Source organism: Helobdella robusta (assembly GCF_000326865.2).
Source record: "Helobdella robusta unplaced genomic scaffold HELROscaffold_7, whole genome shotgun sequence".
NCBI classification, from domain to species: Eukaryota; Metazoa; Annelida; class Clitellata; order Rhynchobdellida; family Glossiphoniidae; genus Helobdella; species Helobdella robusta.
In genome coordinates, this window is record NW_008705398.1 from 2,787,858 (window position 1) to 2,815,496 (window position 27,639).

The following is a 27,639-nucleotide window of genomic DNA, read 5'->3' on the forward strand; positions in this document are numbered from 1 at the left end:
AGACAGAGCAAATGTAGGCCATAAAGATCACGTGACAAAAACAATTAGAAACCAACGCCGCAAAAATATTCCAATTGAACCATCCAATACAGAATTCGAAATACCAAAAGCTTGGCAGATGAGAGGAGGCAACGAAAATGTCATCATCTACGACAGTGGAGCCAATCCATTCAACCGGATAATTGTTTTTTCGACATTCGTGCAATTACAACAAATGGGAAGAAGTACTAGGTAGTTACATTTTATTTATTTAGGAAGAATGCGGCTTATTAAATTAATTAGTTACTTCGAAATTGAAGTTCCATCTGTAATTAAACCACTTCGCTTATTTTTGATATATATTAACTATTATATATTTGCAGATGGTTTATGGATGGTAATTTTAGCTTGTCTCCAAATATTTTTCACCAACTGTACTTTATTAGAGTTGCCTATCTTAACCATTATGTAACATGCGCCTATGCCCTAATGACATCAAGAAATCAGGCGTCATATGAAGAAGTTTTTAGGGCAATTGAAGATAAGGCGCAAGAACACAACATAATTTTGGCTCCAACCACTGTTATGTTAGACTTCGAAATTGCCCCCAGACGTGTCTTACATGATATCTTCGGTGCAAACGTAGAAGTTGTAGGATGTTTTTTCCATTTGACACAGTCAACATGGAGAAAGGTATAGTTGCATGCTTTGTTAACTATTTTTAATCAATTGTCATTTTGCCTGTTTGAATGAAATTTTGCTATGGATTTTTTATTTTTTATTTATTTGTTATCTCAAATTCAGATAGCAGAGCTAGGTCTAACAACCATTTACAAAGAGAGGGATCATGTTAGACATTTTGTTGGCATGCTAGATGGCATTGCTTTCTTGCCAATAAACCGTTTGTATGATGCCCTCCAACACCTAGAAAGGAATATTCCAGATGTACCCGGACTAGAAAATCTTTTCATTTATTTCGATAAAACATATGGTAGAGGGCCCTTCAGGAACAACAACAACAATAATAATATCAACCAAATTAGGTTGATTCGAATGCCTGCTCTATTTCCGCCCGAAACATGGAACGTTTTTACGATAACATTAAATGGTTATGAAAGAACTAATAACGTTTGTGAAGGTTGGAATATTAGTTTCCACAATTTAAATGGCCATCTTAATCCATCGTTATGGACTTTAATCAGTGCCATCAAAAAAGATCAAACATCTGCTCTAACATCTATTGGTCAAATTGACCGAGGAATTCAAATAAATAAGCCGAAAAAACGACAGTCAAAATATTTCCAAGAAAGAATGGAACGATTGTGCAAAGACGTAAGAGATGGCCGAAGATCTACATTGGAGGCTTTAAGAGCCATAGGACACTGTATTGTGTTAAATAGGAAAAATTTACCAATGATTTAAGTGTATTTTATGCGATAGACATTTATAGAGATATTTTTTATTTGTCATTGACCTCTAAACATAATTTTTAAAATGTTTTTGAAGGTAATTTCGTTGAATAAATTTTTTTTTAAGACTTTTTTCTTGAAGACTTTTTTTCTTGAAGACTTTTTTTCTTGAAGACATTTTTTCTTGAAGACGTTTTTTCTTGAAGGCATTTTTTCTTGAAGACATTTTTTCTTGAAGACTTTTTTTCCGAAGATATTTTTTCTGAAGACTTTTTTTCCTGAAGACTTTTTTCAGAGATTCACTTTACTAAACATACTACTGAATCTTTTTCTGTGTTTACGCCAATAAATCTTCTAGAACTAACTAAAATTATTAATTCTATGTCGTCTACAACCTGTTCTCTAGATCTACTTCCTTCTAATTTACTTGAAGAATTTTCTTCAATAATTTATCCAATCATTCTCAAATTAGTTAATTTATCTCTTTCCACCTCCAAATTTCCTACTTCTTATAAGAATTCTATTGTTATTCCTATTCTTAAAAACTCATCCTTAGATCCTATCTCTTTATCTAATTATAGACCTGTTACTAATATTACTTTCATCTCTAAAACAAAAGAAAAAGTAGTTTTTAATCAACTGTCATCCTATTTAAACTTTAACTCCTTGCTACCTGTATCTCAATCTGGTTTCAGACCTACTCACAGTACTGAAACTTCTTTACTCAAAATACACAATGATATCCTTCTCTCTAGTGACAATTGTAATCTTACTCTTCTTCTTGCTCTTGACTTTTCCTCGGCTTTTGATACTGTTGACCATACTATTCTCTTGAGACTGCTGCTTTCTTTTATTATTACTGATTCTTGTCTATCTTGGTTTTCTTCTTATCTCTGTAATCGTTTTTCTTCTGTTGTTCTCAATAATTCTACTTCTAACTCCTCTACTCTTACTTTCGGGGTACCTCAGGGTTCTATCCTTGGCCCTCTTCTATTTATACTCTATACTTCTGAACTACCTCGTATTATTAATAACTTTTCTTTCTCTAGTCAACTATATGCTGATGATTCTTACATTTATACTTCTTTTCCTCCATCTAATCTCAATAGTGTTCTTCATAATCTATCTCTATGTCTTTCTTCAATTATCGCTTGGTCTGACTCTATGTGTCTTAAACTTAATCTTTCTAAGTTTGAATTAATTTGTTTTAATAAATCTAAACACTCTATTACTATTCCTCCTATTATCTTATCTGATTCTAAAACTGTTGATGTCTCTCATAAGTTTCGTAGTCTGTGTTTTATCTTTGATTCTACTATGTCTCTCTCTTCTCAGATTAATAGTGTTGCTAGAAGCTCTTACTTTCATCTACGTAGAATAGAAAAACTTTTGCCTTTTCTTGATGATCCTACTCTTCTCCTTCTTGTTACTTCGTTAGTCTTATCTAGAATTGATTATTGTAACTCGCTCTACTATGATCTTCCTGACTCTATACTCTATCCTTTAAGTAAAGCTTTTAACTCTGCCGCTCGTCTAGTTGCTCGTGCCCCTTTCTTTTTTCATATATCTCCATATCTTGTTCTCTTGCACTGGCTACCTAAAAAATATAGAATAAGTTTTAAAATTTGCACGTTCATGTATAAATCTCAATCTAAATTATTTCCTAAGTATTTATCAGATATATTAATTGAACCCAAACGCCCCGGTTTACGATCGTCTTCTTGTTCTCGCTTTTTCTTAACTCGTGTTAAACACTCTTTTGCCAAATCTGCATTTGCTTTTTCTGGTCCTTTTCTTTGGAACTCTCTACTTACTTCCCTGACTACTTCTCCATCATTTGCGAAGTTCAGAGCGGATCTCAAGACTCATCTGTTTTCAAAATTCATTGAGGAGCGCTGTTGAACATCGCGGAAATAGCGCTTTATAAGCTAATTGATTGATTGATTGATCGATTGATTGGTTGGTTGGTCGGTTGATTGATTGATTGATTGAATTTTGTCTGGCTTCTATTCTGGAAGAGCAATTCTTCAGTTTCCTTCTGATCTGATCGTATTTTTAACATTCAGTTAATATATGCTGAATAGATAGTTTTTTGTCACAGGCTTCACAATAAGGTGGCTTTGTTTTGTTGAGGATACAGGAATGTGTGATTGCTGAGTGTCCTATTTTTAATCTATTGATAACAGACTGAAGATGACGATTTAAATATTTATTTTTGAGCTTTTTGTTATTTACTGATGGCATACTTAATTTTAAGAAATTTGATGTTTTATTCCACTCCTGTTGCCGTTTTTCAACAATAAGGTTGTTTGTTAAATTTTTTAAATTAATGGACAGAATTGGAACTCTAGATAATGGCATCAAATGAGCTTGAGAAGCCATCTGATCTACCATTTCATTTCCTTTAATTCCAATGTGGCTGAAGATCCACATTATAATTAATTTTTTGTTGCTATCCAAGATATTATGAATCTTATTTTGCATTTGAATTATTAATGGATTTAGAGGTTTGTATTGCTTCAGGGCTGATAGAGTAAACAAGTAATCCGAAAATATTATGAATTTATTTTTCTCTGAATTAATAATAAAGTTTAAAGCCATGTCTATAACAAGTTTCTCCGCGGTGTATATTGAAGCAGGTCCTGAATTTTGAGTAGTGAAAACTATCTCAAACGTATTAACACCATGGAATTATATAACTGGAAGCGCCCTACCAGCGTTTTAACATTGAAAATTTTTTTTAACGGGCAAGTTACCTCTGGAAGCAAGTTTCTAAAAATTAATTATTCATGAGCATTTTGGTTTATTTTTAGAAAAATCTGAGATATAATTAGAAAAAATCTTGGCAAAAATCTGACAGTCTTAATCCAATATTTATTAACAATTTGAACACCGGATATGGTATAGGAATACCGAAAAAAGATTTTCTGTTCTATCATGCATAAAGTTAAATAAAAATTGAAAATGATTTATAGAAAAATCGAAAAGTTAAATTGGAAGTTAACTAACGCCGAACATGCTGTGATTTTCATCAATAATTGCATTTCTGACAGTCTTAATACACACACACACACACACACACACACACACACACACACACACACACACACACACACACACACACACACACACACACACATATATATATATATATATATATATATATATATATATATATATCTTTTAAGGGTTTAGTTTAGTTTTTGAATTTGAAAAAGTTATTTTTTTTGTATGGACAAGTTTTTTATATTCTTCGTTTGCTTATTTTCAAATCTTTTTTTATTATTCTTGAAAAATATTAGGAGCTGACAGACGCAGAAACTGTTAAAGCATGCAAGGCAGAAGTACAAAATTAAACAAATTAGTAAATAAATAAATAAAAAATCGGAAAATGAAAAATGTTTTAAAATATAAATAAAATAAAAAATAAATAATAATATAAATAGAATAAAATAAAATAAATTAACTATAAAATGAAGTAATGGCATAAAAACGCAAATTAATAGACTGAGATGAGTTAATGATTTAGTGAGGTGATCGATAAATAAAAAAAAACTAGTTGTGTGAATGATAAAGTTTTATTGAGTGTTAATATGTTTAAGGTGTCTTGTGATGAAAGTCTTTTGCTGATATATAGATTGGGTGGCGACTTGATAGTTGTGTTTGCGCTGATGAAGGTTATGTGTTGTAGTTTTAATTGGTGGTAGTAGAGGATGGATGACGTGGTTGTTGTTATTTTCTACTTTCTTGAACAGCCTTGAATCGAGTGTGTTGAATACCTGAGTGACGGTAGGATATGATGCTGGTAGACAATTGAAGCGGATTAGTTTTTTGATGAGAGATTGTAGTTGCTGAAGTTGTTGTGTAGCAAAACCAGACTAGGAGGGTGCTGCATGATATTTTATGCGTGAGAATATGAGCGATTCATTGATGTCGAAATTTGATCCATGTGAGCGGAGTGTTTTGAGTGCGTTAAATGTTTGAAAGCTTTTTGCGATGATGTGATTGATATGAGGTGCTATATTAAGTGTTGAGGTGAATGTGATGCCTAATATTTTTAATTGATTTGTGTGAGTGATTGATGGGTGTTCTAGAGGCAATGCTATTCTTTTACGACTACTGTGAATGATGAGTTTGAATGATCTATTGAGATTAAGTGACAGATTGCATCGTTTTGACCATGTGGTTAATGAGTCGAGTTCTGATTGGATGGTGTTTGTGTTAGATGATGGGGTGACAAGGTAAGTGTCGTCGGCGTATTTGATGATTTGATTAGAGCAATGAAGAGTTTTGAGAGTAAAAGCATTGATGATAAAGGTTGATGGTCCAAGGACAGAACCTTGAACTACGCTAGAGTTAATAGGTAGAATAGATGAAAGAGTAGAGTAGTAGTATGGGGTAAATTGTTGATGTTGACGACTATTGATTCTTGTTATTTTTGTTGGTGGAGTTTAGTAGGACGAGACGGTTGACATGAAAGCAAAGTGGGTGTTAAGTGTGTTGGCATAAATTTGCTGTGAGGTTGACGTGTTGAATAATTTGTCAGTGCCTCTAGTCCCACATGGCTTTGATTTCACGCTTACTATTAGTGAAAGTTTTTGAGTTGAAGTTGATGATTAGTTTATTGATTTATTTGGTAACTGCTGCGGCTTTGAGGATGGATCCTGATCTCATGAATTTATTTTTTTGGCGAAGTATAGATATTTGATGACAGGGCTGATGAATGGAGGGTCTGATGATCTAATCGTGATGTTTGAGAATTGCTGTTTCTAGCCGACTTGACGAAGATAACCAGAAGCTTCAATTTTGTATTAGGTACTTCACTTCCCTTCCTTCTCATCAATTCCTTCGTTGCAAAGAGATCCCCACCTATCGTATGCAATGTGTATGAAGCGTGATTTTTACGCGCATTCATATACGCTCTGTGTTTGTTGATATCTCTGAAGCGAGTGAATGACCTTTAACCTTTTTTTATGTTGTCGATCGGAGAAATCGTTACTGAACTGTTTTCAATTTTATTTATTTTTTGAAATTTTTCTGCCAGGTGAGGATTGGATAACCCGATAACCTTAATATTATTATTACCTTTTTATCTCTTTTATTTTTTAGTCACTTGTGGACAATATTTAAATACTAATGGCAGTGTTTGTTACTTAAATACTGAATTGATAAACATTTTAGTACTCGAGTATATGAGTACTGTTAATAAAGAAAATTCCTTGTTGACGATAAGTTCAAATACAATATTTCAATTGAATACATAAACTTTAAGGTATAGTAAAGATAAACAAAATCTTTGGAGAAAAAACAAGAAGAAACAAAAGCAGGCAGGGCGCAAAAATATTTGACAAGAATTAAGAGAGTGAGAACAAAACAACGATCGTCGAAATAAAATGTGCAAGACAACATCCAACATTGTAATTTCTGGAAGGTTTAAGAGATGAAGCGATCGTCTACAAGCGTACTGCGGGGTCCATCCAACTGGTCACTACAAAATATTTCATCTTTATGAGACACCATTTGTTAATTTTACGTTTGGGTCCCACTGCCTTTTAGTTTTTCAGTGCAATCTAACATATGTTATTACTAAACTGGGGCTCAAGGCGTTCTGAATAGCAGCCTACATTACTGATCACTGCAACACAGGAATGCATTCTGCCCGCCAGTTTTGAGTTATAAAAAAAATGTAAAATGAGATTTTAAAAAATTATAAATAGAATTTAAAGTGGATAAACTTCTCTCAAAATTTGTAAAATGTTCTATACAAAGAAAGACAGCAGAAAAGTAGGAACATTCAAAATATTCCATCCACTTACTAAAAATTTTCGGATTATCAGCTGCCAAACTCTTGCATATGTAGCTATATGCATACACTGTACTTCGTGTACTCAATATAATTCATGTAGCAAATAAAATATTTTTTCCCGATAATTCTTCTTGAACTACAAAAACAGATCACAGTTGTAAGAGTTGTAATTTTTCTTTTTTTGATTTTAAAAAATTATAAATAGAATTTAAAGTGGATAAACTTCTCTCAAAATTTGTAAAATGTTCTATACAAAGAAAGACAGCAGAAAAGTAGGAACATTCAAAATATTCCATCCACTTACTAAAAATTTTCGGATTATCAGCTGCCAAACTCTTGCATATGTAGCTATATGCATACACTGTACTTCGTGTACTCAATATAATTCATGTAGCAAATAAAATATTTTTTCCCGATAATTCTTCTTGAACTACAAAAACAGATCACAGTTGTAAGAGTTGTAATTTTTCTTTTTTTGCATAAAATTTTTTATTTACAAGATATTTACAAAAATTCCTCCCTAACTGTAAACGCTGACATACAAAATATTTGCAAAAAGTCCTGTACGACATTGAGATACATTGGAATGCTACAAATAACAAAAATTATCAACAGTCCGATTACATTACTACATCAACAAATTGTTTAAAGTGCCTTCTTGCCAATCTAACAATATGTACAACAGGAAAAAATTTCCTTCCGTTTCCGTATTCGTAAATATTAAACTCATCGGCACTAGCGCTATTAGATTTATTAAGTTTACTGGTTGAATCACCAATGGCTAGGTGGTTATCGTCATTGGGAGGGTTGTCAGGCGCTGACTCAGAGTCTGTACATCCCTTCAAATGCTTGGAGAAGTTGATTAACTGGATGAAAGTGTTGTCATCTCCATACTGAAATGAATGTCCACCAATAAGGTAGAGACATTTGTCGATGAGGACCAATGGAGAACAACAGGCGGGCATCTTCAACTTCAAGATAGACGTCCATTGCATTGTTTCAAAATCATACACCTCTCCATCCTTTATAAAAATCAACGTCCATTAAGTAAAAATATTCTTTCTTTCAACAAAAATTAAATCAATATTAATTCTAAAAAACAATTATTTAATTCATTTAAAATATACTTCGATTTGAAAAACCAGTTGATCATTAACAAAGATTTTTTCGTTAAAGTTGCTTAATTAGACATAAAAGAAGAAGTTAAGAAAAATGAAAATTGGATTCAACAGAGTGAGGCCAACCATCATATCCCGGTATATGTGGTTCGTGATAGGTTTCGCTCCACCAATGACAAGCAGTTTGTTTCCAATGCACCTCATGCTGTGACCCCTACGCCCAACCAGCAATGGAGCCAATGACTGCCACCTATCATTTTCGGCATCATACTGCCACACTGATTTCATTCCGTTAGAAAGCATAAATTGATATTCCGTGAAGCTCTCTGATCCTCCACTAACATACAATTTGCTACCATCCACACAACCTAACGAGAGAGCAACATGCATCAATATGAAAAATGTTGTTCGAATTAAAATATCAATAAAATTAATTAATTAATTAATTTATTGACTGATTAATTAAAATTTGAAAACCTGATAAAAAAAACTTACAAAAAAGTAATATCTTACCAGACATCTCATGCAGAGACACGAAGAGAGGTGCCAACATGCACCATCTATCTTCCTTAGGAATGTACTTTTCAACCGTCCTGGTATCTTTTTTGGGTTCTATGCTACCAGCAACTGCATACAAATGTCCATTCATTTGACCAAAATAGAACAAACTTCTCGGAAAATTCATTTTAGAGCACTGGATATTTTTGAAAAATGAAATTAATTTGATCATAAATTAAATCAATTTTAATTAAATATTTAAACTTTATTTATAAAATATGAAAAAGTGAACACTTTTTCATTTGTGAAATGTGATGCAAAGTTTGGCGCATTACAACCAGGTAAACCAAAAAACAAAAACAAACGCAGAGCAGGTTACAAATCTTTCGCACTGAGTGACAATTCTGATGGACATTAAAAACTTAGCGCATGCATAAACATTTGCTCATTCACGATATTTTGACAGTGTGTTGGAGTTGGAAGATTTTGCCGCAGTCAGATTTTTTGATGGGCCGGAGTCAAATATATTTCACTCAACTCGGACACCGGAAAGTGTTAAGAATTCAAAAATAAATTTATTTTAATCTTCAAAAAAGATTTTCAAACTTATGCTTTTCAAGTAATAGACATGTTTAGCATTACAAAATCATCTTTAACAATGATAATGGATGATTGCAAACGCGCCGTGCAATTTTTTTAATTTCTAAAGATGATCAAAATAATGAAAATATTATATTGAATTCAAGCACATTTATTAAGACAGAAAGTGTAGGTAGGGACGGTTCTCTTTCTAGTGCTGCTGTGAGATTTGTTAGCAACAAAACTATTAGCATCCTTGAGAAGCAGCAAAAGACGCTATTTGTTGTTTAGACATAAGCAATAAGTAGTGCACAATAATGCAAAAGTAATATTATTTTTCAGTACATTTTAAAACATTAATATAGAATAATTTTTGCCAATGAAAACAATTATGTCTGCTGATTTTAAATGTTTTATTAAATATTTTTCATTAATTAGTAAAGTTGCAAAACAAAAGTTTAAACTATTTGGGGGGAGTCGGGCAAGGAGACGGAATTGAGAATCGAGAATTTTTAGTGGGACTCAAGGAGTCAGGAAATTAGTTATAACTCCAGGTAGGGTGAACAACAGTTTTTGAGTTTCAGGCAAGATTTGAACCATCAGTGCAAAATAACAATGCTGAACATAACATGGCACATATGCTATCTCATTCAACTCACTGATCAACATAAAATAGCATATATTTCAACTGACAAAAGAATGCAAATAAAAATTAATTACAATGTTTTAAGCAATTTTGAAATGTGCTAATTATTAATATTATTAAAATAAATAAACAAACAAGCAAACAAACTAAACAGGAAATATACAGGAATCTCAATGATTAATAAAATATTTAAAATGAACAGGTGAACAAACTTTCGACCAGGTGGAATGAAAGACATTGAAAACATAAAGTTCATCAGAGACAACGGACTCGTCTACTTGCCCGCCAGCAACATACAAACAGTTATCGAGCTCACAGACTCCATGTCCAAACCCCCGAATATTAGTCAGTTCCTGCTTCTCAATGCATTTAAATTTGATGACAGGTGATGTTTCATAGATTGTGAAAATTTCTGGAGGAGGAATTCTGAAAATGTTTTCAAGATCATCAACAGGCAGTGCTTGAAAATGATAATCATGAAACCCCTGCCAAATATTTTAGTTTTTTTAAAATTTAAAGTTAACCACACATTATTATTAATTTGTCAACATTATAGTCAACATTTAGAAATAGTTTATATAGTTGTCCAGAGTCAATATAAGCAAATTAATGAAATAGATCAGTCAAATATTACAACAAAGTTATCACGATGCAAAAATAAAAACTTTAAATGATTTGAACAAAACTCAGCATGAAATGAAGGTTATGGATGTCAATTTACTTACAAACATAGATATATATCAGTCATCAAGTAGAACAAAATAAATACGTAGAATTAAAAAATACTAAACATAAAAATGTTAAACTTTATGCTAACTTTGTAAGAACTTCTCGCAAGGGCTAACACAACAGGAATCGTACGACGAAACTTTACACTGCATTCAGTCTGACAAACATTCAAATTAAGCTGCTTAGCCACTTCATCAACTTTTTCTTTTTCAACTGCTGTCATTAAACGGTAATTTATTTCAGCTAGTAACTTGTCTGCGTGGACCCTCCTTGAATGATCAGCTGAGATCCATCTGATGGCGAAACTGAATACATCAAATTCACTGTTCGCATCGACAAGCTCGGATCTAACTAAATAAAACAGTTCATCTGCTGATAATGCTAAAATGTCAGGCTGGTCCTTGAGACTGTCAAAATTTTCACAAACGAAATGCAAAACTTTTTCAATTCCAGAATTCAGCGAGAGCTTGGTGACAAAATCTAAAATATGTACCCATGTGCTATCTTTCAAATGTCCCATCAGCAATAAAAGGTACTCATCAGTCATGCGACTAATCTGCAAATAAGTTGCACCTTCCAAACCATACTCAACTTCATTCAACAGCTTCATGCTGAACTGGTAACTTCTTTCATATTCATCGGTTTGCAATTTTGACAAGTACTCCCTAACTTCGAGCAAGCAATTGTCAGACAAATACTCAAGTGAAAGTTCTTGGAAATGTGAATCTTTCATTCCACTGCTGATGAGAGCCTGATAATAAGCACTCACCTGCTGGAACAGCATTTTGTCAACTCCATAACGACCACCTGTTTTTGAAAGTAATACGATTTCTCCTGAACCACCAACTTCTTTGCTTTCCACCATTTCATAAATTTTGCCCATATCACTTTAGAAATTTCAATCTGTAATAATTTAATGAATTTCAAACATTAAACACAGTGGAGCTAAACAAATACTATCCCATGAATATTTAATTATGAATTAGCTACTTTATTGATCATTTTCCTGACTACAAAGTACATTCCTATTAGTACCAACGAACATGTACTTGGGTTCAGGGAATTCAATACAAAAATTATATATGTTTATGTTACATGCATTATATACATATAAATGTACACAGGCGTCCATTAGTGTGCAAAGTGCACTAGATGACTAAATTATGAAATCGTTACAATCAGTTGTATATGGATATGAATTAATTTTTCTGGTTCTTCAATTTACATTGTATGTGTAAATTATATATTTATATTACGTATAGACTAATAATAATTTTTTTATGAACTTAGATTCTAGGCAAACTTAAACTTAATCCTGGGCATGACATAAAACTGCATCCACGCTGCCTTGCGTGCTTTTGAGCAAAAGGCTAGGCCCACCGCTTATAACTGGTGGTTGTCGTCAAGATGGGTGTCCGGATGTAAAAAGTTTCCCCAAAATTTATTCCATGCTATCACAAAAAACAACGGTCCCTAGTCCACAGCAGGCCTTAAGTGGTCAAGAAGTGCTAAGAATCCCTGGGAAGTATGCAATAGCGGAGGGATGTTGCAGAAAAATTCAGAATGGCCCCTCTATGGTACTTAGACTTGGAACACTCAATGTTGGATCACTGACTGGCCGCAGCATGGAAATAGCAGAAATGCTTGAGCGTAGAAGGATTGACATTTGCTGCCTTCAGGAGACCCGATGGAAATCGAATGGTGTTTGTCATAACAATTCAGACGAAGAAAAATATAAACTATTCTGGAATGGTCAAAGGATGGCCAAAAATGGTGTTGGAATTTTTGTCAAAGAACCGCTTGCCCAAGAAGTACTGGATATTAAAAAGATTAATTCACGTCTCATGTGGATCAAGATTCGCCTAGAAAAGCAAACATTGACTATTTTTTCTGCATACCACCACAGACAGGCGAATCAGAAGAGATGAAAAATGACTTCTGGGCTGCGTTCTCTGACACCATCTCAACAATACCAAAATCTGAAACAATCTAAATATATCATTTAAATTTAAGCATTTAAATTAAAAGCTTTCATGTCTTGCTCGATTGTTTGAGACCAGGATATCTTTGGACGGCCTTTGGGACGTGTGCCAGGTACTTCAACGTCTGCAAGAAAAGTTATGGCTTTGTTTCCACTTCGTTTGTCATGACCAAACCACCGCAGACGGTGTGGCCGGCATTCGTCCTTTACATCATCTAAACCAGCACGACGCAGGATTTCGGTAGATTTGATGTACAATCCAGAACATCCCCTAGATATTGAAACGATGTGACTTTCTCTACCTTAATAGCTTCAAAAACAGTGCTATTTCGAATTTGCTGATGCGAATTGATGCAAGCAGGACAAGCATAATTTGACACTTTAGATAAATTACCAATTATTTTTGAATAACGTTTGTGACATCACTGGTTACACTGTTGACATTTGATTGAATTGTTACCTACACCAGCTTTACAAACTGATCAGGGCCATTGTCCAGTAGCTGTGGATTGGATGGGTTCACCAGTGTTCATTGCTTTGGTTTTGCTGATGTTGACTTAGAATCCATGATCGGCCAGTCTAGTGATCTAATCTTCAAACATCTGTGCTGCATTCTGCTCAGACGTGGCTGTTAAAACGATATCATCAGCATATACTAGATTCCAAATGTCACCAGTGCGTATTGGTTTTGTGATTTCTTCCATCACAGTTATAAATAACAGTGGACTGAGAATCGAGCCTTGGTGAACTCCAACGCCGATGTCAGATGTATCTGTGTTTCCAAACGTAATACTGACAAGAGTCTTAGTATTCGTATACATTTCCATCACAAGTCGAACAAGATATTCTGGAATGAGTTGTCGACGTAGACTCCACTTGATTTCTTCACGGGGAACTCAATCAAATGCTTTTTCAAGGTCTACAAAAATGTGTGATAGTTGTTGATGCTTTGCAAGGTACTTCTCTTGCAGTTGCCGAAAGATGTGAATTGCATCAATTGTTGTTTTCCCTGCTAGAAAACCAAATTGATAATTTCCGATTGTGATGCACGACGTAAATCTTTTCTCAATGATTTTCTCAACTATTTTCAGAGTGTTCTAACTGACGTATACCCCGATATGATGAACAGTTCAATGGATCACCTTTGCCTTTGTATAGCGGAACTGTCATGCTATAGTTTCATTCTGTCGGCATTGAGCAATTTCTCCAGACTTCACGGCAATGTTGTAGTAACGTTTGGTTACCTGCAGTACCAGATGCTTTGATTATGTCATTTGTGAGTCCAGAAGGCCCTGCTGCCTTTCCATCCTTCATAGCTTTAAGAGCTTCTGTAAGCTCCTCTACAGTGATGTCTGGAATCGGACCTTCGATGGGTGGAGCGTCAAAGTTGACATTGATAGGATTTGTTTCATTTAACATATGGTTGAAGTATTCTCTCCACGGTAGCTTGATCTCATCTTGTTCAAGAACCATCTCATTTTGGTCATTTTTGATACATGAGGCACCAACTATGTTTTTTTTCGTACGCTTTGCTTGTTTTGCTATTCGATACAGAGATTTCATTTGTTCGCCTTTGCTTTTAGTGAGCCACTCTCTGCACTGATCTGTCCGAGCCAGTGCAACTTGACGTCTTGCATAGTTGTTCTTCTCATAGAAAATTTTGTAGTCATCAACAGACTTTGATTTTTACCATTGCTTGTATGCAGCTTTCTTTTCAGCTATTGCATTCTGTACACTGTCATTCCACCACCACATATCCCGTTCAGTTCAGTACCAATTTTCCCACCATCTGTATTGCAGCGTTCATCAAAACGGTTTTGTATGTACTCCAATCTGTACTGGATTGTGATTGGTATATATAGCCACAATAATAAAAATAATAGCAATAATAGTGACTAATGGCAACTTTTTTCATTTGTTTCATGCATGAAATGTAACCATATTCTGTCAAAAATTGTGCACAAATGATAGGGGATTAAATAAATTTTGTCCACATACAATTATAATTTATAAGCCATGTCTCTAACCCAAGCCTTAAGCCCATGCTTACCACATTGAAAGTAAACAATCAATCCCTGTGAAGAATAATTTATGATGCCATTCTAAATTAATGATAGGTGTGTGAAATTAGCCAAATATTTTGATAGAAGCATTAAATGATGAAACTCAAGAACTCATAAAATAATAATCTAGGGGCTGTGAAGTTTGCAGGTTAATTATAAAACATTAATTGAAAATGTTAAGCTCATTTTCCATTAATTGCTAATTAACATTAAAACCAAATTTTTTTGAATAAAAATTTAACCAACCATGTAGGAGGGTCTGTGAAAATGTCAGGGTTCAAAAATAATAAATTTATGTATGAATTATGCAAATTTCATTAACTTTATGGAGTCTAGTTTTTGCAATAATTTTTCAAATTGTCGATACAAAAAACCACTGAAAATAATTCTTATAGAATTTTAGTGTGGGTGACTTTATAAAATTTAAATTAAACTTATTTAATAATTTGTTATATTTACTTTTTTTTATTATAAAATAAATAAATAATAAAGTAAATACACAAAATTATTAAATAAGTTACTACACTACACTACACTACATTGTACTAGAACTAGTTTTTAATTTTTTGGCTTTTTTAGGTTTACTATTAATATTAAAAGTATTAAAAGTCTTTAATTAACATTATATGTTCATTTCCATTTTTATTTATTTATTAAATTTTTAGTTTACTGTTTTTAATTATTTCTTCATATTATAATATTTATTTATTTTATTAAAAAATATATAAAATTTAGAAATAACTAAAAACAAGTATTTTAAATTTTTTATAAATATTTAATTAACAGTTTAAAATAAATTTTCACTAAGAAATAAACTAAATAAAATAAACCTCGATGTTTTTTTCTCATTTAACTAACGAAATACAGATTTTTCGTATTTTATAAAAAAAATATTTCAACAACTCTTTAAGTCAAAAACTCCGGCCAACAAGATTTGTAAATGACTAAAAGTAAACTTCAATCACACGTGGATCGGTATTTAAAAGATCCCGCTACATTGGTCTAAACGTGCACTCATAAATATATTAATCCATGCGTACACCAGAAAAATGATATTTAATACGTACAAATATTATATCATTAAATAAATCAATTAAAAATAATTAAAATGAATAAATCTTTAAAGAATGAATGAATATTTTTTAATGAACTATAAAAATGTGAAAATTTGATTAGTTTGATGAATAATTTTTCAAACAAACTAACGAATGAGACGAGACACTGAAACACGCCAAAAATGTACACGGTGCGTTGTGGTGGGGCCTATATAGGAATTCTAAGAATATGTTCGGATAGCTTTTATTCTATATTATATACATACATATATATTATTCTAGTTATATTGATATATATATTTTAGTTATATGTATATATATATATGTATATATATATATATATATATATATATGGAACATATACGTAAAATGCGAAATACCTTTAAGAGTACACAACACATATTAATAATCCCTTAGCAGCACATATGCTAATTACCCCTTAGAGCAACATGTTTTTTAAAAACCCAAAAGCCTTTATATTCTATTCTACATATTATATAATTTAGAACACAGTATTCGGACCAGGTCATCGCGTAATTACAACGCGAGACATGATACTTTTCCCAATTAGTTAACTAGTCAAATTGTGAAGACGCATCCAACATAGTTAATTTGGTTACTAACTTAAAACCAAAATTCAACTTTCATAGTTAATTTGGTTAGTAATTTAAAACCAAAATTCAACTTTCATCTTTTTGGAAAATCTATTGATTAAGCCTCGTTGGGGCGACGCTCACACACGGCCTCCACGGGCGGAGTAATGGCCTATTTATTAAAGGCGCCTAGTCATGTTTCGCAGTGCGTGCAGCTACCGGGTTCGAATATAGCAGAAAGATCCACGCCTATCACATGTTTTGCCAAGTGATGCGTCATTTAGCACGTGTTCGTATGCGTTGTTTGTGTTGTTACTTACTCTAAACCTTGGAAGTGTAAGACTTTTTTTTAACCTTTTGTTTACAAGAGATAATGTCGGTAGACATCAAGTTTTAACATCTTCAAGGTTAAGACTACCCGCAAGTATTTGAGATTATAGAAATGTTCTTAAAATGTTCAGTAAGTCAACATTGCATTGTGAGGTATTAACAAAAATGAAAAATTTTTTATCAATGATTATTTACTGTTTTATTCATGTAAGCAATAACAAAAGTAAATATAAACTTTTGAAAATTATTATTTTATTTTCATAACCGTCCAAATTTTTGTCGTCACTGTTTCTTTTTCCTTTGCTGGGAGTAGGACTTTAATATTCGACCAGATTCGCTAGCGTTTTTTCTTATTTTACAATAAAAGAAACAAAAGAAAAATAATAGATCATCATAATTTGGTTCATTGAGATTTATTAACGGTTTTACATTTGATTCGGGATTCACATATCCAACGCAATCTTCATTTGATTTTGTAATTGTCAAACCCGTTTTTGTTGATACATCAGATGTGGTGATTAATTCTTTGCTGAATAAACGTGTGTTTACATGCGATTCGCAACCTGTTGATGACGCATCGTTAAATACTCAGATATATGATCACCATTAAAATGAAACACGATAAGATAAAGGTTACCAGAATCGTGTGATAACTGTTTAATACAAGCGCTGTACTCTTTGACACAATAATAAATAGCTTCAATGGTAGACAAATATGTGGATGGTTTGTCCAGTTGGTAGCGCCAAAACTTTGTTTCATACGCGTCAAGTTCGATGCGTGGGATATCTAGAGTAAGAAAAAGCAGGTTGCATTAATTAATACCAACACATTCTTCTTATATATATCATTAGTGTTATCGTTTTTAATGTATTAATTATATCTGCGTTGAAATAACTTTTATGAATTATATCTGCGTTAAATCTAAATAACAATTTCCAAATTTTCATCAACAAAGAAAAACAATTCTCAAATGACCAATATCGACAAACCAAATGTTATTTTCAGTTTACGTGAATGCGCGTGATAATACATTACATGATCTTCACTATTTGTTGAAAGATAATAAAATTCACAAAATCACCGCAGATTTATTAATTGTTATAAAAATAATTCATTGAATCTCCACAATCAATCAATCCTCAACGCCATGATTATGAAAATTTGTAGACTGTTGTGGCAACAACCACGAACATCGATCGGATAACAAAAAGCAGTTTCGTTTCTTTCAACAAATAGTTACATGCATCCAACTATACATTATAGCATGCGCTTTGACACACACACACACACATATATATATATATATATATATACATACACACAACACAATATATGTATGTAAGTATATAAAACCGTGGCTACCGTAATTTTCTTTCATTATTTTTTTATTCTATAAAAAATCAGAAACAGGCAAACACAGAAGCTGCTTACAACATGCAAAATATGGTTGATAACAAGTTCGTCATTTTCTGCTCTATTCATCTATTTGTGGCTCTTTCAAATTTATAAATCGATCGCTTTGACAATCACATCTACTTGAAATTGTCAAATAAATTCAGACAAAGGTTAATGAACGAATATATATATATATGTTGGTAATAGACCATAATTTTTACAATATTCTATAAATTCTACCGAATGTTTGTAGTTCGTTTTTTCGATTTTTCTTACTAAAGTTTTTTGGTGAACGTTTAGTTTATTAAAATTCAAAATAAACTTATTTTCCGAATTCATGCTGCAAAAATGCTCCGATGGATGCAACGAATTAGTCTGAAGGACCACATCAAATCAACCGAAATCCTGCGTCGTGCTGGTTTAGATGATATAAAGGTCGAATGCCGGCAACACCGTCTGAGGAGGTTTGGTAATGTCAAACGAAGTGGAAACAGTGCCATAACTTCTCTTGCAGATGTTGAAGTACCTGGCACACGTCCCGAAGGCCGTCCAAAAAAGTCCTGGTCGCAAACAATCAAGCAAGAAATGAAAGCTCTAAATTTAAATGAAATGGATACAACTGATCAACTAATTTGGCGCAAAAATTGATGGCTAAGAAAACAACGTCCAACCTCGGGAGAACTGGGTCTCTGGACGTTAAACGATGATTGATTGATATATGCAATCATTGATGAAAATCACAGCATGTTCGGCGTTAGTTAACTTCCAATTTAACTTTTCGATTTTTCTAACGGGTTGACCGTAAATCATTTTCAAGTTTCTTGATAATGGAACTTAGAGTTCCTTTGTTAAAAATACTATAGCCTAAGTACCAGATGAACTACATATAACAATTTAGTTCAAAACCAAAATTTTTGTTTATTTTATGCATGATAGAACAGAAAAGCTTTTTTCGGTATTCATTTACTATCTTCGGTGTTCAAATTGATATGTTGTGGTTGTGACCAGATGCTCAAATATTTTTATACTGTGCCTATTTATTGGTTCCTTGTTTGTTTAAAGTGAATATTTAGTTTTACAATCCTCAACGTCATAAAATATAACACTTTTTACGTGTTTTCATTATCGATGATTCCTCTGTTTCTAAATTTATTGGTAGGAAGAATTCCAATTGCCCGCTGTTGAATATTTATTATCGAATGCAATTATTGATGACAAAGTCACAGCATGTTCTGCGTTATTTAGCTTCCTGTTTAATTTTTCGGTTTTTTAACGGTAGATCGTAAATCATTGTCATGTTCAAAACCAAAATTTTCATTTATTTTAAGCCTGATAGAACATTTTAGCATGATAGAGCAAAAAAAGCCATTTTGGTATAACAGAACAATACCAAGAATGTTTCGCCAGCAAAAATATAAAGTATTATGTCCATTATCGGAGTCGGAGATTTTTGCTGGAGTCGGTATTTTTTTGGGGCCGGAGTCAGAGTAGTATTTTTCATCCGACACTGCATTATATAAACAAAAAATGCAGTGCAAAGCATCTTCTCCATTGCACATCAATCAACGAAAATGGCGAAATTGTGTATGGCGTGAGCGCCTGGTCTCCTGTTGAAGTAATGACAATCAAATAAAATGAAATCCCTTTCGATCATATGCTTAAGTGTACTGTGCAATTGTTAAACTTCGAAAAGCGCTGTTGTACACCGGAAATAGAACTAGATAAATTACATGGATCGATTCAGTTAAATTTATATATCATTTCTATTATTTTTAGCATAATCATCGCACAGCGTGATGATGAAGATACAAAATCCTTTGAAAAAAATTATTACAAACTCTGCAATCTGTGATCTGTAAGTATCTTGTAGGCTTGGAACCATGTGCTGTCAATGAAAACAACTCTCTGCAACACCCCATGAGTAACATCTGAGACAAAAATGTTATTACCGTTATCATCATTTTCATTATTCATGATATTTATATTTTTTTAAATAATATTATTATTAATTGACCAATTTTCTTCTGTTGCATGTTGTTGAACCTGGTGGCCACGAATTCTTTCAATGGGAATGACTCCTTGCACGGATACAAGAGCACAGTGCTTCCTCCAAACTGATTTTCATCCTCCTTACCTGCTACAACATTGTTGACTAGATACTGAGGAATGTTTGGATAGATGTGGATGTTGACGTGGCGCGGGGACAGGATGGCAGCATGCACCGAAGTACTCTTGCCACATATTTCACCTGCACATCAAAGTTTCTTCATAGTTGTTTCTTGAACGTTAAAAACCAGGTTCTACATTTTTACATTACATTACAAAACATTCACTTAGAAAGTTAAAGTTGTTTATAAGAAGTTTAAAATATGTAAAATAATGAGTTGTGTATAATAGAACAGCAAGAAGTGGTAGGGGCAGAGTGCTTAGTGCTGCATTGCAGTGAATTGGTTTGAATGCCAAGAAATCCTTGTCTATCAAGTGCTAAAGTGTATTGAACCTGTTACTTTACAGTTCCCACAAATGCAAAAATGTATGTTGTAGGGGTGCACCGAAAACACTTTTGGATATCTGGCCAGAGTTACTTGGAATATATAAAGTAGAAATCAAAAAAAATTTTAGATTTATAAAATAAGATACATTTGTTGGTACAATTACAATGTATGAATATCAAAACAATTTGTATATACAAATGAATATCAATGTAGGCGTTTGAGTATGCTTTAGAATTTAGAGTATCCAGCTACCTATCTTGCTATGATAATCAGAGCTGAACCAAATATGGCCAGATAATGAAAAGTGACTGAACTTTGGTGCAACCCTAATAGGTTGTGTGATTAATAAAAGTTGAAACAGATTAAGCAAACACTACATAATAGCATTATACAAACTACAAAATACAAATTGATTGTTGTTTGAAAAATATGCTAATAAATTTTTTTAAATACTACCTGGGTGTTTGATGATATCAACATAAAATGGAAGCTGGAAACATATTTGGAGCAAATCAAATATTCAATTAAACAATCATGTGTTTTAGCTAAAACTGAAAATACATTATAAAAATTTTAATTCATAGCATTTTTAAACTCTGTTCAATCATTATAAATATTGTAATCTAGAGCAAAGATATATGACTTGATGACAGTGACTCTTGGTAATATTTGAAAAGCAAATCTTAAAGCATTGGGATGAATGTTTTCTAAATTTTAAGTTAAATAATCAGTTCAGTACTACTGACTCTATAGTAGTAATAGTTAATTGGGGATAGTGAATCAATAAGACAATAATCAATCAGTCAATCATTTAACCATTTATCATGATTAGGTACATTCAACATAATTTTTTTTAATAGTAACCATCATATACAAAAAATAAAATTACAAATTCAACTAAATAAAAATTATAAAAAACACATGAATCTATGAAAGTTATCAAGTTATTTTCTTTTTGCAATATGAAAAATGTAAAAAATAAATAAATATTTAATTTAATATAAAGAAAAACGTCACTAAATCTATCTGCCACCCAAATTATAGGACAAACAAGAACTTAATCAAGTTGCAATAAACTGTGAGAATGATAAAACATGTATGAGACATACAAAAAATCATTTAAAACATATTTTTATTTTCAACATATTTTCAGACATGCATTAGTAACAACTTTTATTATTTTCTATTAAGAATTGTAAAATATTTAATCATTTTTACTTTTGAGTGTGAATATTCCCAAATATGACTGTCATAAATTATTTATGTTTTTCAAGTATCATTCTAACCAAAAAAAGTGCTAGTTTGGGGTAAATAATTATTATAATTAATCAACTTCGATTAAATATTTGGAAGAACAAGTTTTATCTTGTCTTGTTTAAAAATTGATTTTGAGATCTACTTTTTACTGTATGGGTGTCAACCGTTGTGAGTGCACTCACGTAATTAATATAATTTGGCATTGTGAGCCTGAAATAGTAATGGCTAAATGATAGGATGCTTGACGACATAATGTCACGACGACTTTCACTTACATCTTTTATGCTATATATCATCTTGCACCCTATAACATAGTGTTCAGCTTGCGCTGCAATTTTCATGCCTTGTATCACCATAACATTAAAATTAGCATATGATTATAACACTTTACATTATAAGATGTCAAATTTTTTGAAGTTTTTATACCTGTTATAGCAACTATATGCCAAACTTTTGTGTGGTTTTTCTGCTTTATAATGTCTAAACATCAAAATCAGCATGCAATTATTCTGCTTTATAATTTATATCATATAAGAATGTCTTTGATATGCGACTCTCGTGCTTCATAGCATTTCAACATTTTTGAATTCTGTAATTATTACATTTTATAAGATTTGAGATTGTCCAATTTATGATGCAGAACTACAGTTCTCATGCATTATACTTTCCAGCACCCAAAATCAAACTCGCACTGTAAACTTCTCACACAAAATTTTGTAATTATCATTATAATAAACATAATTATATTATCAATTAATTATTATAATTATCAATTTTGTAAGTAAACAAGGAGAACCGAATCTTTGAATTAACTGCAAAATAATTAAAGAAGACAAACCCACTGAATTTTAAAAATATTTTAACACTTAACCGTCCCAACCTAACATATCTAACCTGAACATCAGGCATCTTATCTTGAAGTGTGGCTAGTGGTTTGAAGCATGTGTAACAGTAGTACATTCGAGATTTGCCACAGTAACTGCACATTTGTCTAGTGGTTATATCATTTAAGAAACCAAAATCAGAAACGTTCAAATCTGGAAACGGAGAATCTGCCATCTTCTAATTAATCTAATCTAATTAATCAAATTTTATTCCAACTTAATTAAACGTCGAAAACACGATCAACAACGGAAACGCAAAACAAAACAAAACAAAACTTTATCGAAAAGTGAAGCTACACAAATTTAAAAGTAGAACAAAAACTTAGAGCTTTAATCTTTTTTTGTTTTTTCGTGCATTTATTTCATAACGAGTATAATTTTTCTTTTGATGGCCTCTTGTACGATTTTTGTACTTCGCCGTGACTCTTTTTATGGGTGTAACTGTAAAGTAAATTCTCAATCTTTTTTTAAACATTCCGTTGAGGCGTAAATAGATGAATTTCCGTATATAAATTCGAAATATGATATTTATTCATTGAACCATGTATAATTATATAATTCTGTGCCTTATAAACACAAATTGTCACGCACTAGATGTTGATTTTGCAGTCTGCACCAACCACAAACTAAGTACACGGGCGAGGAAAATAAATTTATTATTTTATTGATATAATTTACTTTTACTGAATCCGATAAAATTGTAACTTTGGTCGAAGTTTTTACTGCATTTGTTTATAACAGCAATGAATAAAACTGAGGTTGAATAACACATTAAAATTTTTGATTTGTGTGCGGTGGTTATTGAGGTAAAAAACTAAGTAAACCGCCTTCGGACTGAAAAACGGTAGATTAGATAGCAAGAACAATTGCAGAACTTTATGACGTATTTGACAGAAGCTAGAGCTTACAGATTAATTAAGGTCACCTCTGAGCAGTGACGGATTTAGGAGCCGTGGGGGTACTGGCCTTCCCGTTGAGCGTTATTTATGCTAAAAGTGGGTAAAAGTAGTTGTTTTAACCGAAAAAGTATTGTTTTTTTAGGAAAAATTTGAGATCAGCCGAAAATATTGGCACCCCCGCGAGCACAGAAAAATTTTCGAAACAAATTTGTACCAAATTTGTACAAATTTTTTCTTTGGCCACCAAGTTTTTGTAGAAATTTTTCCCCCCAGTTGTCAAATATTTTTTAAAACCTTGGTAACCCCGTCAAAGTTGTCTAGATCCGCCACTGCCTCTGGGTCGCATGAAATTATTTTTAAAAAAGACGACGAATACCTTCAAATCATTTTAATTCTCTGCAATTTATTTACCATTACATTTACACTGTACATGTGCAGATGTTACTACACTGTTGAACCTGTTATAACTATATTCTATATTAGTGAAATTGTTGAAAGAGCAATTATCAACATATAACTTGAAAAAAAATTCAAACTCCATCCTTGATAAAATATAATAAGATAAGGTTTTTATAATGGAAATAAATTTGAAAAAAATAATAAAGTAAAACGAATAAGTTATAAATGAAAATTAACATGAAAATGTGATGATACATAAAAAAGTTATCCGGTAAACACACGACTAGAAGCTAATCATTAGTGAGTATATATTGTATATAATAAGTAATCGAAACATAACAACTGCAAGTGCTGCTTCTCTCAATATCATGAATAGAAAAAATATCAATGTGAATATATTATGTAGCCAATGAGTAGAGAATAAAATGATAAAGGAAACGATGTATATAATACATCTAGCAATTTCATAACAATTATGCGATTATGTCAATTAACTATTTAAGTTATGTAAAGAGTAAACACGCATAGTGTAATATGCATGATTCGTGCATCTTATGATGCGACGGGTTTGATAATAACAGACATATTTTTTGCATGTTCAGTTTGTGCAACAGTGAACTGTAGAGTGACTGACGTTCCTCTCACGCAGATCTTAGTATCTTCATGATGGACGTGTAGCACTTTGTCAACCTCGTTATAAACAACAACCGAAAACTGGACTCGACTTTCTCCATTGACGAGCGCTGTATCTAAGCAATAGAGTTGCAGTGACCAAACCTAAAAAAAATTTAACAATTTTTATAATTTGATAAACATGTATTTTATATTTTTATAAACATATATCAATCCAACTGTTTATCTTCCTTAAATACATAAGTGGGTGATCGATATTATTACCTTTAATAATTTTAAATTTGAATGGTGAAGGATCCATCTTTAAATATACTGATTTTGCTTCTAAATAAAATTTTCTTTGTATGATAAAAGCATTGTTTTAACTACCAAACGTCAACAACTTTATTTATTTTAATTGAACATCTAAACATTTTCTAAACATGCTCAAGTCAGCTACTTTTTATATATTCTATCTTGTAACAAATTTTCCATTCTATTCATGCACAACATAATGTGCATGAATAGAATAAATGAATGGTTATGGCCCAATAACTCGACAAAAAATAGTTGACCAAAACAGACCAGTAATTCTGTACTTTAATTTTATCCAAAACATTTGTTTGAAATTATAAATTTTATTCTTACAAAAACTAGTAAGTAAAAAGAAACTTACATCTCCTTGTTTTCTGTATGTAATTTTCCAATCGGCGTCGCGACCCTCACTAGAAACAGGACATCTAGCCGCTTTCACATCTGACTGAATTCCAAATCTTATTGTATTTTGGATTCGAACGTTATCGACTATCATGTACGTGTAATCTCGAGGGAAATAGAAGTCATCCTTAAAGCAGGCTCCAAGGTTTGACTGAGTGGGGCAGACAGCTCTAAATCTGTATGCCTTAGCTGTTAAATCTGACAAAATTTTAGAACACTCCGAATTTGTAAACAGGTTACTATTTTCGAGCTGGTACAACTGCGAAACGTGAAGTTGGGGAAATCTTATAAATGGGAAAAGTATATTTGCATATTGTTCAATCTTTGGTTTATTTGATTCCGTTTCCAGCCACGAAACTAAGGCCTCAAATAAAACGTATTCGTTATTAACAACTAGTTCAGAGCTTTTCAAAAAATCGGTAAGAAAATCCAAATCCATTTTTAACCATTCCTCACTTGAAATAACATCAGAAAAATTCCAAGCAATAGTTTTAGCACACTGGTCAATCAAGGAATCAAGCGAAATTAATTTTGCCCAATTATACCAGGACAAGGCATTTGATACGAGTGGACTCTTAGACCATTCGATCATATAACTAACACACAAATCTTTTAAAGACGTCACTTCGTATTTGTCAGCCAGACATAAAATACCTACCGCAGTTGTATTACAGATGTTGACTTCTGCAGAATACAAATAATTTAAAAATTGATCAAAAACTGCCAAACATTCCGGCGTCTCCTCAAGCTTTAGTTCAGTAGATCTGCCCTCATATGATTTAGTTACATTTATAGATCTGTCAGATGTTATGCTATCAGTCAAGCGCCAAGTGTCGTCATACAACATAGTTCGAAAAACTCGACTCGATTTTGCTAAAATGAATTTATGTGCTTGAAATTGAGAGGTGCCAACAGTTATCACTATGTCACTCAGTAATTCATTGTCGTAAAATTTAGATATACTGGCAACAAAACTAGGAATGTCTCTCAAAGTGTGAGAACCTATAAAAAAAGTTAAAACTTTGTAATGTGGATAAATTTTATTAATTTAAATTATTTATAATAAACAATTAAATTTTGTTTATTCATGCTTACGCATCGTTCTTTCATATTCATACGTAGTTAGTTAAAAGTTAATCTTCCCTGCTCTAAAGGCTGCACTCATTTGTATGTACATGCATAACGGGCACAAAGTTTATAAAAATTTTTTAAAGATAGCATTTGAAGCAGATCTGCGCATATTAACAATTATAAACAATATATCCATAAACACTAAATATTTTTAAACCAACTTATTTCGCATAAAAGAAACAAAAAAAACAGTAGCATCATTTCGTGGATAATGGTGTTGAAGAGAAGAAAATAAACTTTGAGTGTTTTACAAGAAAATGTTAAAATATATGTATGAAACGTGTAATACTTTGCATGGATGATAAATTCTAGAAAAAGTTTCTATAAATAATAAAAAAATAGAAGCATAAACTGTAAAAAATTTAAATCTTGAATGGCGGTGGTATGAGAAAAAATAATTTGCATGATATATAAAAATTGAGCAACGAAACCAAAATTATGTTTTTTGAAACTTTTGTGTGGTTTAAGCGTCTTTAAAATTAATTATATGCCCAAATAATATTTGTAAAATTACGTCGTAACAACCTTCCGAATCAGTTTTATTTAAATTCTTTTTGGAGATAAATGATCTTGCAGGCGGTGAATTCTGGTTAGTTTCTGGCATTTTAGAAGCCATGAAAAGTTGGAGTGTATCACTTGATTGTATATTACTTCTGTGCTCTCTATTGGTTTCACAATCATTGTCACCATCTGACTAAAAAAAATATATACGTAACACTAGTCCTATGTCTCAAAAACGTTTATAAGAAAATTGACAATTTTAATGTAAAAAATCAAAAAATATTTGAATTCATCTCAGTGACGGAGTTAGATATTTTTTACCCGACTCTTTTTACGGACTTTCACGGAGTCGAAAGATGAAAATTTTTAGATTTTTTATCCTACTCCAGTATCATAAATGCGAACAACCTAGTATAAAAAAGTGAACGCAACTTAAAAATTTGAATAAATGTGAGATAAACCACTTTTATCAAATATGATTTTCATGTTCGCTTCTCTATCTTTTATCAAATATAATTTAAAAATTTTCATGATTCAATAGGTAAGCTGAAGAAGATGAGCT

The 27,639-nt window shown here is 32.1% G+C and overlaps 3 protein-coding genes across 3 annotated transcripts; all 3 read right to left on the reverse strand.

Moving 5' to 3' along the window:
• Window positions 1-7,641: 7,641 nt before the first annotated feature.
• HELRODRAFT_189623 (hypothetical protein) lies at window positions 7,642-15,700 on the reverse strand. The gene is made up of 7 exons (XM_009030855.1): window positions 15,639-15,700; window positions 15,055-15,184; window positions 10,853-11,667; window positions 10,248-10,520; window positions 8,826-9,006; window positions 8,439-8,680; window positions 7,642-8,216 (listed from the first exon to the last, which is right to left on the reverse strand). The coding sequence occupies exons 3-7, from the start codon at window positions 11,645-11,647 to the stop codon at window positions 7,815-7,817; spliced, it is 1,893 nt and encodes a 630-aa protein (XP_009029103.1). The 5' UTR covers window positions 11,648-11,667; window positions 15,055-15,184; window positions 15,639-15,700; the 3' UTR covers window positions 7,642-7,814.
• A 1,259-nt stretch (window positions 15,701-16,959) lies between these two features.
• HELRODRAFT_108178 (hypothetical protein) lies at window positions 16,960-22,993 on the reverse strand (the record flags this gene model as incomplete). Its single annotated transcript, XM_009030856.1, has 6 exons — window positions 16,960-17,349; window positions 17,424-17,573; window positions 20,021-20,110; window positions 20,197-20,430; window positions 21,134-21,167; window positions 22,829-22,993. The coding sequence occupies 6 exons, from the start codon at window positions 22,991-22,993 to the stop codon at window positions 17,069-17,071; spliced, it is 954 nt and encodes a 317-aa protein (XP_009029104.1). The 3' UTR covers window positions 16,960-17,068.
• Window positions 22,994-23,739: 746 nt separating this feature from the next.
• HELRODRAFT_164925 (hypothetical protein) lies at window positions 23,740-27,180 on the reverse strand (the record flags this gene model as incomplete). The annotated part of the gene is made up of 5 exons (XM_009030857.1): window positions 23,740-23,784; window positions 24,012-24,093; window positions 24,751-24,893; window positions 25,405-26,447; window positions 27,102-27,180. 5 exons carry the CDS (start codon window positions 27,178-27,180, stop codon window positions 23,740-23,742), a joined length of 1,392 nt encoding a protein of 463 aa, XP_009029105.1.
• Between the last annotated feature and the right edge of the window lie 459 nt (window positions 27,181-27,639).

Excerpts from the sequence above, each read along its gene's own strand:
- HELRODRAFT_189623 (XM_009030855.1), bottom strand. The coding sequence starts at position 11,647 with ATGGGCAAAATTTATGAAATGGTGGAAAGCAAAGAAGTTGGTGGTTCA. Across the intron at positions 8,681-8,825 it reads GTCTCTGCATGAGATGTCTG|GTTGTGTGGATGGTAGCAAA; the intron begins GTAAGATATTAC and ends CTCTCTCGTTAG. Across the intron at positions 8,217-8,438 it reads ACATATACCGGGATATGATG|GATGGAGAGGTGTATGATTT; the intron begins GTTGGCCTCACT and ends ATTTTTATAAAG.